Consider the following 14,689-nt stretch of genomic DNA (forward strand, 5'->3'; position numbering starts at 1 on the left):
ATGCACACAAAACTTCTAAAACTCTGGATACTTAAAAGGAACCAGTGCACTGCTTTTAACAAGTATGAGCAGTTGTTGTGGGTAATTCTGACCAGTAATAATTATTTCTATAATTAAAAACTATCAGTTCTGATAAATGAGAACTTACATGACCTTTGAGCTAGCTCAGGTGCCAGTGGCAGTCTGGGTACAGCTAACTTCTCCTGCTTCTGGGACAAACCATGACAGAAGTGTGCTCAGCACCAATAAACGTGCATGTACTCTAACTGTTGGGAGAAAACAAAAACAGTGTTAAGTTTGTGTTCTAGACTTAAGTGAGTTCATTAGAGAAAGGCAGTCTTTAGCAACAAGTATTGCTTCTGTTTGAAGCAGGTAAATATGAAATAGCTGCTGGGATATTCACCTATAAAGCTGATTTGGTGATCAGCACTTCAGAGAAAGAGCTTAGAAGTTGCAGTGGACAGAAGCAAACACAAGTCTCTGCATTGATATGGTAAGTTATGTGCTTTCCAGCTGTTCAGCAGCTCTTGCACTGAGCAAACAACTCAATATACCACCTTGGGAAATCCACTTTAACAGAGGTGACCCCCACTGCAGGTGCTTTTGGGTTTTGTGGGTTTGGGTTTTTCTTCTTTCAGCACACTATGTTGTGTTATTTGTTGGTTAGCATGTATCAACTTCTCATTAAACTTTTGATTAAATATGTTTTAACCCATCAGTGATGTGTTGGATAGCTCTATCTCTGCTCTGAACAAAAGACAGGACAGCTCATGTAGAGATAACATCCCTGAAGCAGCATTTTATTTTATTCACTTAATTCCAAAACATTTAATTTAGAAGTCTGGCTTCCCAGTCATCCATCTTAACATGGGCAAATATTGACATAGAGTTGTCAGAATACACAGACAACCAAACAGCCAAAGAGTTTACAAAAAATAAATTCATGATTCTTCAAAACAACTGCAAAAGGTTACAAGTATCAAAACTCTTAGGTAGATGCACTGCATGTAAAGAAACTGTGCACATAAGTTAGAGGCAAAAAAACCAAATTGCTACTGAAACCTCACATTTCAAACAGTTTATTGTAAACTGATGAACAGAGTTGTCATTTCACATCAGCTTAACTGTTTTCTTTGACTGAAAAAAATTTGGGGTGGCTAATTTACTTTGCATGCACAAAATGTACTGCTTAACAGAACTGTCAGCTCATTTCAGGCAGAAAACTTTAACTGGAATCTAGTTTTCCTCAATCCCTTTCCACTATTCTTTTCCATATTTTCCAATCAACAGGCAAATTAAAAATGCCTCCTTCTGCACTGCTGGAGTGCAACTAAGATAAATAGGGCCAATAAACCAATCAATCCATCAATGCCCATGAAGACTCATCTGAAACTGCTTCTTGATAAAGTGGACAGCAGATCTGAACAGCTGTACAATACAGATATGCTTAGCACTAGATATTTAGTGTGACTGTGGCAAGGAAATATTGGTGATGATGGGGATGGCCAAGTGGAAGAAAGAGGGATCAGAGGAAAGCTTATTAATTATTGCCCTCTCCTGCTTCTTCATCCTGCTGATCGCTCGTCCACAGAGTGAGGTTATCTCGAAGTAACTGCATGATGAGAGTGGAGTCCTTGTAGGAATCCTCATTTAGTGTGTCCAGCTCTGCTATGGCATCATCAAAGGCTTGTTTGGCTAAAAGGCAGGCCTGCTCAGGGGCATTCTGGATTTCGTAGTAGAACACTGAGAAATTGAGTGCCAGCCCAAGCCTAATGGGGTGAGTGGGCTGCATGTGCTCTTTGCTGATTTCAAAAGCCTCTTTATAGGCAGCTTCTGAGGCTTCCACGACACTGTTCTTCTTCTCTCCAGCAGCAACTTCTGCCAAATAGCGGTAGTAATCCCCCTTCATTTTCAGGTAAAAGACCTTGCTCTCATACTGGAAGTCATTGCAGTTCTTGATCAAGTATTTATCTAGCAGAGCCAAAACATCGTTGCAGACTGTCTCGAGCTCCTTTTCTATCTTCTCCCTATAGGCTTTAACCTTCTCCAGCTTCTTCTCATTCCCATCTGCCATGGTCTTCTGCTCTATGCTGCTGATGACACGCCAGGAGGACCGTCTGGCTCCGACTACATTCTTGTAGGCTACAGACAGCAGGTTTCTATCCTCATTTGAGAGGGGCTCATTCAGCTCAGTTACCTGAAAATACACACAAAGAGCAAATTTAAAGGGTTTCTCTTAGAGAAGAGCATGCAAACCTCCTTCAAGACTTTCATCACAAAGTGCAAGATTCAAAACTTCTTCTAGAAGCCAAAATTTCTTCTACACAGGATTAACTTTCTAACATTGAAAGTTTAAAACTGTTCAGCAGTCAGGACTTAAGAGAGAGAAATCCCCATAGTTTTGAAGTAATAGAAGGGGTATTTAGAAGCCATTGCAAAGAACATTCACTGAATAAAAGTGAGTCAAGCTCGTGTTATGGAGAAGCAATCACAGAGGAAGGCTCAAGTTTTTTAGGAAGTCTGCTGTAATTATACAGACTACACACTTAGTGATGAACTTTAATGTACCTAGAACCAGTTTTTTGAATCTGGAGCACAGCAGTGACACTGGAAGCTGGTGCAATTCTGCCATTTCTGTCCCCTGCTGCTTGCATCCATTTGACAGCAGAGATGGAAGCACTGCAGGCATGAATGGAATCAGTGTTTCATGGTCTCTTTCAGACACGTAGTGAGTGATTACACAGTTACCCTGATGTCTGCTAACTGGCTGCAGACAAATTCCAGGGATAGGAGGTGAGAGAATCTGCACAGAAATAGGACAGCAAATCAGGAACGAAGCCATGATCAAACTTGGAACTGCTGCTTCAAAAAGCTGAGATAGAAGGATAATACTTCTCATACTGTATATTTAGGCCTATTTCACTTGATGTTTTAATTCAGGCTATCACACCCATAGTCACTTGAAATTGTTCTACTTTTAAAAATTTATACACATGAATTTAAACTCCATGGAATTAGAATGAAAAATGTAACTCCTCTACCTTAGCCATATTGCTCTAAAATTAGTCACTAGAATTCTAAGGATATGTACTTTGGTGTGAAAATAAACTTGTCCTTGCTCAGACACTGTTAAATCGTTAACTATTTCTTTTAAAATGTGCACATTTACACTGCTTGACAGGCACCAGCGTGTTCACAGCCAACACTTACATGCTACAAACAATCAAGTCACAAATATTTGCACCATTCTGAGACTGCTGGTGTAGGCAGTGAACCTTCTAATAAATGTGCTTGTTTCCAGATCCAAAAAAATACCTTACGTGAATCATAACTCTCACAGTAAGAGAGAACTTACTTTCAAATTTGGGTTTTGTTCTTAAAATATATTAATTAGTTTTATCTCCAAAAATGACTTTTCCAAAGTTCAGGAACCTGAACTCCCAAAAGACACTGCTCTGCTTCTCCTAATAGAATTAGAGGCAACCTACAGAGGATGAAATGCACAGGAATAAACTCTAATGACATCTTCAGAATCTTCACCTTGCTCCCAATCAGTATTTTCCTCAACAATCTCCACCACAACTTACCTGGACCATCTCTAGTAAAGATATTAACAGCTCTTTCACTGTTTAGTGACCAAAATGGGAGCATATAAAAGGAATCCTGACTATGACCCTGAATTCCTAACTGCACAAGCTAATGAGTGTGGTAGTACTCCATCAGCTCAGAAATGATTTCTGTGTGTGATCCCACAGAGGATACACCAAGCTGAGCTCCTTTCATGGAAAACACCCCAAAGTGAATGTTCCACACTGGAGCCAGGTCAGTGGCCTGTGATTATACTGGTTCTGTCAGCCAGAGCACATCACTCCCCAGGTGCTGCAAAAATCACAGTACCTGAGCCAGTATAAAGTCAGGTTAAATTAATAAAACTTGCCTGATACAAGGTTATGCTGTCCATCTTTGGGGAACAAAGAGAAACCAGACTAATGAATTTAAACCAGATCAATTTCTTGTATCATGTGGGTTCAGAGCCCTGTACCAAGAACTGGAAGTTCTACAGCTACAGGTACCCCAGAGAAGGCCATGAGGAAGTCATCTCCCAGCAGGGGAGGGCACTGCTTCCAATAAAGACAATTCATTCCCCTTTCCTACACAAACACACTTCATTGACCCCAAACTAGACACTCAGGGATAGGTACTAAAAATATAGAATATCCCACATTTTAAAGTCCATTTATATATACAGGTAAAGGCTACATAACAAACTAGAACATCAAGCTATTTGTTTCAAAAAAATTAGTTCAATATTTAAATTTATTTCACTGTGTAGTATTTCTCACATGACTAATTTTAAAATTCTGTATCTCACATCACCCACATTCCCAATTTTAAATAGTAAATTATTTTTTACCACTATGTAGCTATATTGGAAAAGTAACATAAATCAGACGAGGTCCTAAGCACTCCCTATTAGGATTAATACTGTTCAAAAACCAAAGGGCTTACACAGCTACAATTTTTCATGGTTTCTGGAATTATCTCAACCAAAGGGTACTCAACACTGAAATCTCAGGATGCTGAAGCATTTGTTGCATCAACTGAGAACCTTTCACACTGACACCCAAAGCATCTTTCTCAATGTGTTGAGAAACAATTCTGTACCTACCGTGTAAGCTTTGTTTGAAACAGCTGGAATCCTGGAGCAGCAGCTAATGCAATGGGAATACCATGCCCCATGGAAGAATGCCATCTGCATATGACTGTATTTGCTATTAAAATGACTTTCAGAGTTACAAATTAATGGGTTTAGTAAACTAAACCAAATTATTTGTAATGGCAACTATTTCATTTCCCTCTCCTGTTTACACATTACAATCGAAAATACTGGAATTCTTCCAGGAAAAAAAAAAAGTTCACAACAACAAAAATTCGTATTGAGCAGTAAATTCCTAATTTAAGCTACAACTGCAACTTGGCCTAGTGTTATTCTTCTTAGAAGGAATTGATGGGAATAAAAAAATCAATGTTTCTCCAGCTTTATGCTGGCACATGAAAGGGCAGCCTTGTCATGTTTTTTCTCCAGTGGCAGAGTCAAAAATCAGGCAAATACACTTTCACTAAAACAAGCAATTGTTACTTTATGTTTCTGAAGTAACTACCATGCTGTTGGCTACATTCTGTATTGAAAAGTGCAGTAATATCTAAAACTGAAATTAATTGTTCAGATTTCAGTTTACACTGAAAGCACACTACTTTCATATAGCACCTTTAAAAAGTATCAGATATGTTACATTCAGAGATTTAAAAAAATTAAAATAAACTTTTCAAATATATATAAATATCATATAAATATAATATAAATATAAAGATATATTGGAGAATAGATTTCTGAGTTGGAATACTGATTTCCTTCCTTTAGGAGGAAGTCTAAATTCTCTGGATTGCAAGATTACATCAATATTAACCTATATGGATTAAAAGCTCTCTGAATTATCTCTCAGTTATTTGCAATAACTGAAACAGAAGTATGAGCTGTGAGGAGAGCCAGCCCTCAGAACATTCCACAGATTATGCTCAGACCTACAAAATCAACCTCAACACTGAAGAGCATTCTGGAAATTGCTGAGTTGGAGTGAACACCTGGGAGAGCCAAATAACCAACAGATGCTACATCACAGATATGCAACAGTGTATGAACAGCTCTAAATAAAGGAACTGTTGCTTTTAAATTCAAATTGGTTTTTCTATTTTAAAAGTATCTATAAGTTTCAAGACTAAACTTACTTATAAAGTGTTCTCGAGCTGCCAGTTACAGAAGCTCATGATCACACAACTTATTTTTGCAGGAGTGGCATTACAGATGAGAATACCTCAGCTCCAGATGAATGAAAATTTGCACAGCAATTAGAACAGTTTGAAGACAACATATGCACTAGCTGTAAGTACTTTATTTACACACTTCCTAAGGTGACTGTGTTCTCATGGTTTCACATGTGCCCAGAGCCCACACAGACACCGCAGGTCTGCAGTTCTTGGAGAATTAAAAAACTTTCTACTAGCAACAGCTAGAAATTGTCTCCTTGAGCAGTACATTTTAGTGGGCTCTCTCTTTCATCTTTTAAAATTACCAACTGAAAGAAGAGCTGTTACTATTACATTATTTGTATCAAGAACTCTAGAGATAGAATTATAAATGCACCTTATTTTAATGTCTTGTGGCTCTGGTGTTGAGATACTCAGAAGTATCACTGTTTTAGAACTGGACTGGTTGTAACATTTATTACAACATAATAGCAAAAGTGAACAAGAGCAGCAAAATTAGTGTCTGTTTACAGCCCTCATTTAAGGGAGGTGACATTATTGCAACAAAAATGTGGACTGTATTTGAAGCTGCTCTTTTTCAAACTAAAATCATCTCGTGCTTTCAAATAGCAGAACTCTCAAGAGAAACAGTTCCTCTTGGGGTCTTTGGTGTTCACAGAGGACAGGTCAGCAAGAACAAACCAATTGTAATCTGATATGGAAAGACTGCTAAGCATCCAGTGGCATTAACATTACCCATAACATTCGGATCGTGTGAATGCTTTGTTTTCAAAAAAGGGACTAGACATAATAGGTTTGATCATTCTACAATTTTATTATGTATCCATACAGTCAGATCAGTACAAATAATTTTCATTGCTTGGTTCTGAAAGGAGCAGAGTTGCGAATGTAACATTGGTTAAACACATTTCAGTATGCAACAGGGTATGGAATGCACTGAGAAACTGTTACCCTACAAAGAAGAGGCAAAAAGGCAACGTTAAAGCTCGGGAAACGCTCCCGGAACAGGGGGTAGCTTTCACACCTGGACGCAGCTACTATCTTTGAGTCACTGATGTTACCGAGTGAGGCCTCTACTCGTGTCTTTTACAGCGAGGCAATAGAAACGTCTAGAAGAGGAAGGGGCTCCTCCTGCTGTGTCCCCAGACAGCCCCCGCTGCAGTGCCCATCCCACAGGAGCAGCGCCCCCAAACGCTGGCGGATGCCCAGAAGGGGAGATGCGCCCCGAGGTGAAACCCACCACCCCGTCGGGGTGGGAGGGAGGTGGGCGAGGATGGGCCCCTTCTGCAGCAGAGAAGGAATGCACAGCGTTCCCGCCGCCAGGAGAGGCGGGCGGCATTCAAATGGCCGCACTGCGAGCCCGATTGGCGCGGTGGGGAGACGGAGAGGAGGGCACGGGGACAGCCACACCCCCGGGGCAGGGACAGCCGGGGAGCGGGAGGGCTGCGAGACAGCCCTTACGGGGGAACGGACGGAAGGAGGGGGGGAAGGAAACACATTTTGAAAGGGGGTGCTAGATTTTGAAAGGGGGTGCTAGGTCCGGTTTGGACCGGCTACTCTTTGTCTCATCTCTGCCCAAGGCAGGTAGTACCGGGCACCGCCCCACACGGCGGCGAGGTGTCCCGGCGGGATGGTCTGGCTCCCGCTCCCGCCCTCCTTTCTTCACCGCGACGGGTGGGACCCGGCGGCTCGCATCCTCCCTGGACCCAACCCCGCCTCGGACCAGCCCGCACTTCCTCTCCCTCCCTCCCCCGCCACTACTCCCCTACACACTCCTCCCCGAGTACGCCCCACGGCCGCCACGCTACCGGCCCCACTCACCGACTTCATGGCCGAGGCCATGTCATCGTATCTCTCCGCCTGCTCGGCCAGGCGGGCTCTCTGCAGCAGCTGCTCTCGGTCCCCCATGGCCGCTTCCGTGGTGGCTGCCGGGCTGGGCTCTGCGCGCCCCTCAGAGAGAGCGGAAGGCGGGCGGGGATGTGCGGCTGGCCGCGCACGGGTGGCGGGAGCAGGAACCGCAAGCGGAGCCGCCCGCTGGGCTGTGCCGGGCTGGGCTGTGCCGGGCTGGGCTGTGCTGTGCTGGCCGCCGCTCCCTCGCCCGCCGGCCGCGCTCCCGGACCGACCGCGGCGTGTGCGGCTCGGAGCCTCGCGCTGCTGCCGCCGCCCGCGCCTGCGCGCCGGGAAGGCAACGAGGGGGCGGAGCCGCGGTGCTGCAGGGGAGGGGAGGGGGCGCCGCTCCCCCGCGCTCTATTTCTAGGTGACGTCACTTGCTATAAATAGCCATCGCGGGGCGCCGGCCGCGGGCCGCGCGTGCGCGCTGGGAGTGCTGCATTTTCCTGCTGCAAAGGTGGAGGTGGGCGGGGGGCGCGGGCACTGCGGGACGGGGCACGACACGGCCTTGGACACCGACACCGCCGCCGCCTCACCGGCCCTGCCTGGCCTGGCCAGGGGCTCGGGCGGGCCACTGCAGGCTGACCGCGGCCGGGGTGACCACGCTCCGCGTTCACGTGTGCGACCCTGCCCAGCCCCACGGCTGCTTTGTGCGGCCGGAGCCTGCAGTGGCGGCACGGCTGTGCCTCTCTGGGGGAAATCAGAGTATCTCGCATCCCGGCTGCCTTGAAACAGCCCGAGCTGTGGGGGTGGTACCACGGAGCAAGTCTACTACCTTACCTAAGAGATGCAGCTAAATTCAATTTTACTACGTATTTTAATGTGTAATAGTCAAGCTCCTCTTTCATAAATTGACAGACTACCATTCTTACATTAAAATTATCTCAAGGTAAGAACCTTGCACAAACAACAAACTGCTGCTGGTGTGCACAGAAGCGCTGGGAGCCACGTTACTCATCCCTTACAATAAATCACAGATTAACTTTCCCCATTGAACCCTGGCCAGCATTTAAACATGCCTGCACCGCTGAAGCTATGGGGGAGCTGCTGTACAGCTGAGCCAGAGGTTTGCTCACCTGCACACAGTCCAGCACCAGAGCACCTGTGGCGATTTCAGCTCACATCTGTCCTCACCCTCAAAGAGAAGCAAAGAAAGTCCATGAGCACCCCCGGGAAGCAGGGACAGGGCTGCTCTCACTCCTCCCGACCTCTCCACTACCCTCGGTACTCTCACACTACTTTAAATGAGTCAATCCAGTCCCTGGTGTCAGACAGAAGTTTTTAGCCTTAACTCTAATGCTGTTGGCTTTTGTGCATTAAACCCTAATGCCATTTAAAATAAATGCCGTGGTTTTAAAAGGGATTAGATGAACATTGCTTGTTAAAATACACAAATAAATATGACAAACAAGAATAAACTATAGTTATATGTAATAAGGCATGAAAGATAAAACTTAGCAAGTTATAAACTGATTGCCAGAACATTCTGGAAACAGCCCTTGCAGCAGTGTGAAGCACGTACACCACTATGCACTCATCCCAGCAAGCCAAATGGGGCTTCTTCCTACTGGGATTTTCTTTTCACTGTTTCTAAGAGAAGGCAGTGACATCCAAAACCCAAACAGAATGGATCCCAAACATCAGTTCAATTAATCATCATCATTATTTTAAAACTTGCATTGATTTTACCTTAGAATAAATGTTTAGGTATATACAGCAAAGGTGTGACTTTGAAAATATATTATTCCATGTAAAAATACAAATTTTAATGCATCTGACCCTTAGGCAAGAGTAGTGACAGATGTGCCAATCCTCCTTGCCCAGTTCACTTCAGCTGGGAACCTTTGCAGTTGTAATAATTTCTCAGCAGAGATTAGTCAGTTTGCAAAGGATTCCAACAGCTCTGAAAATATGTAGGGTTTACCAGCAGCTTTCTAGTCTTGCACAGCAGCTTCAGACTCCCCAGGGAAATGGATTACAAAGTATTTTTAAAACCAGTTATTCACCCACTGAACCAATCTGCATTAATCTGCCAAATATATGTGGATATATCTACACATGCACAAAACATTCACATTAAATGCTTCGGTTTCCTTAACTGAGGCTTCCGTAAAACAGCTATTTCTCAGTCTAAAGCATCTCAAAAATTCCTAACCTTGAATCCACGAGGTCATGTGTAACCTCACTGCTCTAAAACCAGACACACATCTAAATTCAACAGTTTCAAGAAAAAATGCTAAAATAAGGCAACATTGTGTGCAGCATTTCCACAATCTGCACCTAAAGAAAGAGAAGAGATTGCATTTCACATCCGAGGCCTGGGGGACAGTACCTATATTCTCCTGTGCATACAGTGCCTGGTGCTCTGGATCTGCACCCTCAGTAGAGGCTCCACAGGTACACAGAGGTACAAATAAACAGAAATTAGAGCTCACACAGTGAGTTTTATAATCTCCTACAATATTTATGAGTCACAATATCTTAAAACAAAAATGGAAAGGATAGGGAAAAATCAGCAGACCTTTTATTAGAGTGCTGTATGGGGTGCAAGCAGTGCCTGCCTGTGGTTCCTCTGCTGAGCTCAGATGCCAGGCATCACTCTGTGATTCCCATCAAAGCTCAGGAATACTGCTCTCATGAGGCACGACTGAGAATTGTTCACAAAGTGACCACACCCAGCAAGAATTTGTAGATGGAGAAATTTATGGCACTGAAAATTGCACTATGACCTCAGGCAGTGGCTCTGCTCCACAGGCAGATCTGATTATTGGACAGCACCCATGTTCCATAAATAGCTTCCCGCTGAAATGCCATTCCAGTTCAGTGCTCACTCACACAGGGGCACTGGGGACACCACAGCTGTCTCAGAGGGTGTCTCCCCAGGGCTGATGTTTAGCTGCAGGGACACTGTTGGAGAGGCACCAGCAGAAGGAAACCACCATGTGCCATTCCCAGGCTTTCCCCACGGTGGAAAACCTCCCCTTTTGTTGTCCTGGAAGCACTGAGGGAGCACACACATTTTGTGCCACTCTTTCCGAGACTCATGGAACTACAGCAGTGCTGTTACAAAGTCCCTTCCACTAACATCCTCCTGATCCCTGGAGAAACTGATCTTCCCTCTCCTTTCTGCAGCAAGGAAATGTTTTATTTAGGGAACTGCTAAATGATGAAAGTCTTGGGGACAAGATACTGAAAAACAGAGAGAGAGAAGAGAAACCACCCACTGGTGGGGGAGGTTAACCAGATTCCACATCACAGCAAATGAAGTAGAGACAACTGTGGAAGAGAAAGAGATGGAGTTTGTTAACATCTGGTCTTGGAAATACTTGTGACTGGCCCTTACATGGGGCTTGATGCTCAGATAGTGCTGTAGGGACAGATTCTTCCAGAGGCTTAGGACTATTTGTAATTTTTATTGTTAGAATTCTAGCAGCATATTCCCCCAGTAAAGTGAGATAAATGTGCACCAGGAGGATAGATGGTGTAACCAACGACAAGATCAGAGCACGAGATAGCAGTGGGTGTAGCTGTAGTGTGATGATTCTCTCCCAAACCACAAGGGACTGTAATTTCAGTGACATACTTCTAGCCAAACCATACACCACACTTTAACAAGCCTCTAGGCTGTCACAGTGTGTGAAAATATTCTACTCTTTGTCATATTTCAATTTCATATTAATCCTGAATCACTCACAGAACCTCCCTCATAACTCAAGGGTAAATCCTAGAATGAAGAAAGATGACACTGCCTGAGTGCTGCTCAGCAGCAGCAACAGGGTTCATGCCATGAGTACATTGTGTATCTATTAACCTACACTTTAAAACAGAAGGGTACTGATTTGTACAAAACCTGTGTAGCTTTTGCTCCCTCCTCATGGGAAAGGGTAGGTCTGTACCCCAAAGCCTATTTGGGATCACTGCAGTGTATTAACACCATTCAATATTCACACACAGTAGCCTTTTGCATGTTCAAAATCCTGTGCAGACACAAGCTGATAAAACCTCAGAACTCTCTGGCAAAATGTGCTATCTTCCAGCACCTGCTCATTTCAGAGTCCAGTGAGGAAACAGCACTATGTCTGAATAAAAGATGATGGCAGTTTTTCCTTGCCAGAATGATTCAGGGATATGCACAGGGGGTTGTCAAGCATGCTCAGTTGTGGGGGCTCCTTTAAGTGGTAGAACACAGTAGCTAATTGAAAGCAGCTTTAACTCCTCATGAGCTACTTCAGACTACAGTGTTTGCTAGTCCTGCCCAGATAGAAGAATGCAGTTTTACTCTTTATGTAATGAGGGGAAAGTAACCAGGATTCAGAAGCTTCAACAGAAAAACATGAAAAAGCTTGCTTAGCAGCAGCTGCCACCAGAGCACCATTTTGAAAAGAGGCTCTACAGGTAAGAGGAAAAAGAAACAACCTGTGTTAGAAAATACTGGAAGGAACAATATGAACACAAAATAACTCAATCCTACGATTTGTGGAACCTCTTCGAAAGACACCTCATGCTGAGCATAAACAATTAAGGATTCAGCATCAACAGCCACATTTAAAAAATAAGACCAGATCTGTCTTAACAAATGAATTTCTACTGCCCTTCAACCTTTACCAAAGTGGATTAGTTTGACTTAGAACTGGATTAAATCCCACTGAAAATGATTGATCTGAAACAATGACCTTTCACTGTAGAACATAACATGAAAGACTTTGGGGATAAGACTAATGAAGTGCAGAGATAAAACAAAATGCCTTTGCCGACATTTTCAAAAGTGGCCTCTTATTCTGGGTGCCCTACTTGAGTCACTGCACACAGTGCTCATTTCCTCTAAAAATGAGGCCCCAAGAAAGCTGAGCCAGGCATCCAGAATGAGGGGCTGCCTGAAAACACCTCCTTGAAGCTGTGTCTCCCAGCATTTGTCCTGAGTGGGTGTTGGATGCACCAGTGACGGTAAGCAGAACTGCCAAAGGGACTGCGAGCAGGAAAAGCTGCTGCTCACATCCTCCATCCCCTGTAGCAGTGACATGGATCAGTTCAGGGAAGTTTGCATGGCAGTTCTCCACACTGCCATTTCTACAGCACCAGGGCAGAACCACCCTCAGCCTCCCACCTTGCCAGGCTCAGGTGCTGAACTGCCAAGAGAAAAGCCACCTCTAGCAGCAGTGCTGGAAAACATGGATGCTGCCTATTGGGAAAGTGTCCCTCTCACCTCAGGGAGGGTCAAGTAACAGAACTCCTGAAAGTGCTCCCAGATTTCCATCCCCCTTCTGTGACCAGTCAAGACATACAGGCACTGTACTTTGGGCCCTTATATGCATTTTAAGACAAAAATAACTTCGGGTTTTTTCTATCTAGGGCAAGCTCCTTCCTTTGCTAGGCCAAACCATGTGGAGGAGGAGGAATGACAACAGCAGGTACAGCACATTCAGCTCAGGGCAGGTCAGCCACGTGCTCAGCGCGCTTCCAAGTACAGCTCCAAGGAAGAACAACAGAAACACATCCAGAGCTTGCTCCAGATGGTAGGATAGGGAAAGCAGAACATGATGGGGACACGAATCCCATCTAGGAAACCACAACGAGGTAAGACACAAATTGAACAAATTGCTACCCCAATGTGAATACAATGGAAAGAACTCCACTATGCTCTCCTTGAAAGGCTAACTCCAGCCAGCAGCACAGGCAGAGGAGCTCAAAAGCACTACTGGCACTCAGCAGAGATTCACTTGCTCTCTTCCCCTGCTGCATGGCCAGGCACCCCATCTGCTCTGGCTGATGGATGGGGAAGCAGCAGCCCACCCCTGAATGCTGCTCAGCCCCTGTAACCCAGCATGGCCAAGCCCTGTGTGATCATCTGTAGGCACCACTTGCAAATTCCTGTCCAAATGCAATTAGCTCCCCCCAAGTGCTTTGTGCAGGTTCAATATCCAGGTGACATGGGGCAATAGTGGGCCAAAATACACTGTACTTCAACCACTTGACCTTACAACTCTTAAAGGGAAATATTTTAATTTGCTCGACTTTACATATCAAATTTTGAATTGTCTAACATAAATTTACAGAAAAGTAATAAGTTATTTCACCTGGGAAATGACCTAGAAAATTCAGTTATCCTCCAGAGAACAACTGTACCAAATTCAGAAATGAAATTCATTAAGTATAAGAGAAAAGGCCTTAATTCTGCTTTAGCTGAAAATCCTTTTTCAGATTTAAGTTTGGAAAAGAGACTTGTTGTTCTAGCAACCCTGAGGAATTTTGCTGAATTGAACCTCTTCTTTTTAACTAAAAACTCAAAACAACTGTGTTCTTGAACTATTTTTAAAACTTACAAGGTCTTAGGACACTGGTGTTGTTAATGTGGTAGAACAAAGGTCACTCACATGCCAAGCCAAAATACCTGCATTCCCTAGCATGGATTGCTTTCTTAGAAAAGAAGCTATATAGAATGACAGCTATCTAAAATTTCTATACAGACAGTGTTAATGTAATCTTATCATCTTCCCTGACAGGAAACAGAACCAAGTATTTGAAAGGAACTGAAAATACATCTCATTGTAAGAGAGGCATCATTCCTCTTTATCCAATACATCTTCAACAGCAGGGAAGTGTAACCTCCCTGGCTTTCATCCACATGTATCATGTACCACTGGCTGCCTAAATCAGAGTCATTGTAGTGACATGTCATCAGCAGGGATGAAGACTAAAGTACCTTATTTGGGATCTCACACAGCAGCCCAGCAAGATCCAGTGGGAATTTTGCTATGGGGCTGCTGCCTCTGTATGGAGCCGCGTCGCTGGCTGGCTCCTGACCGTGTCGCGTCTCCGTTCCCCGGCGGGCGGCAGAAGGGCCGGTGACAGCGCCCAGAGAGTGGGTTTTGCCAAGGCGCGGCCATGGCGGCCCCTGCGCCCCGCCCGCCCCTCAGGGGTCCCGCCGCTCCCTCAGCCTCAGTCCCCCCTCCTGAGGAGCCGCGCGCGCCCCGCT

General features: G+C 44.4%; 1 protein-coding gene across 1 annotated transcript; it reads right to left on the minus strand.

The window, feature by feature from the left end:
* Nucleotides 1-773: 773 nt before the first annotated feature.
* YWHAH (tyrosine 3-monooxygenase/tryptophan 5-monooxygenase activation protein eta) lies at nt 774-8,012 on the minus strand. The gene is made up of 2 exons (XM_084217131.1): nt 7,648-8,012; nt 774-2,197 (listed from the first exon to the last, which is right to left on the minus strand). The coding sequence occupies exons 1-2, from the start codon at nt 7,732-7,734 to the stop codon at nt 1,541-1,543; spliced, it is 744 nt and encodes a 247-aa protein (XP_084073257.1). The 5' UTR covers nt 7,735-8,012; the 3' UTR covers nt 774-1,540.
* Between the last annotated feature and the right edge of the window lie 6,677 nt (nt 8,013-14,689).

The sequence above is a fragment of the Fringilla coelebs genome (genome assembly GCF_963513975.1).
Source record: "Fringilla coelebs genome assembly, chromosome: 17".
Taxonomy (NCBI): domain Eukaryota; kingdom Metazoa; phylum Chordata; class Aves; order Passeriformes; family Fringillidae; genus Fringilla; species Fringilla coelebs.

What these genes read in the sequence shown, in the direction of transcription:
- YWHAH (XM_084217131.1), bottom strand. Translation starts at nt 7,734, where the DNA reads ATGGGGGACCGAGAGCAGCTGCTGCAGAGAGCCCGCCTGGCCGAGCAG. An exon ending in TGGCCTCGGCCATGAAGTCG is followed by an intron (nt 2,198 to 7,647) that starts GTGAGTGGGGCC and finishes GTGTATTTTCAG; the next exon opens with GTAACTGAGCTGAATGAGCC.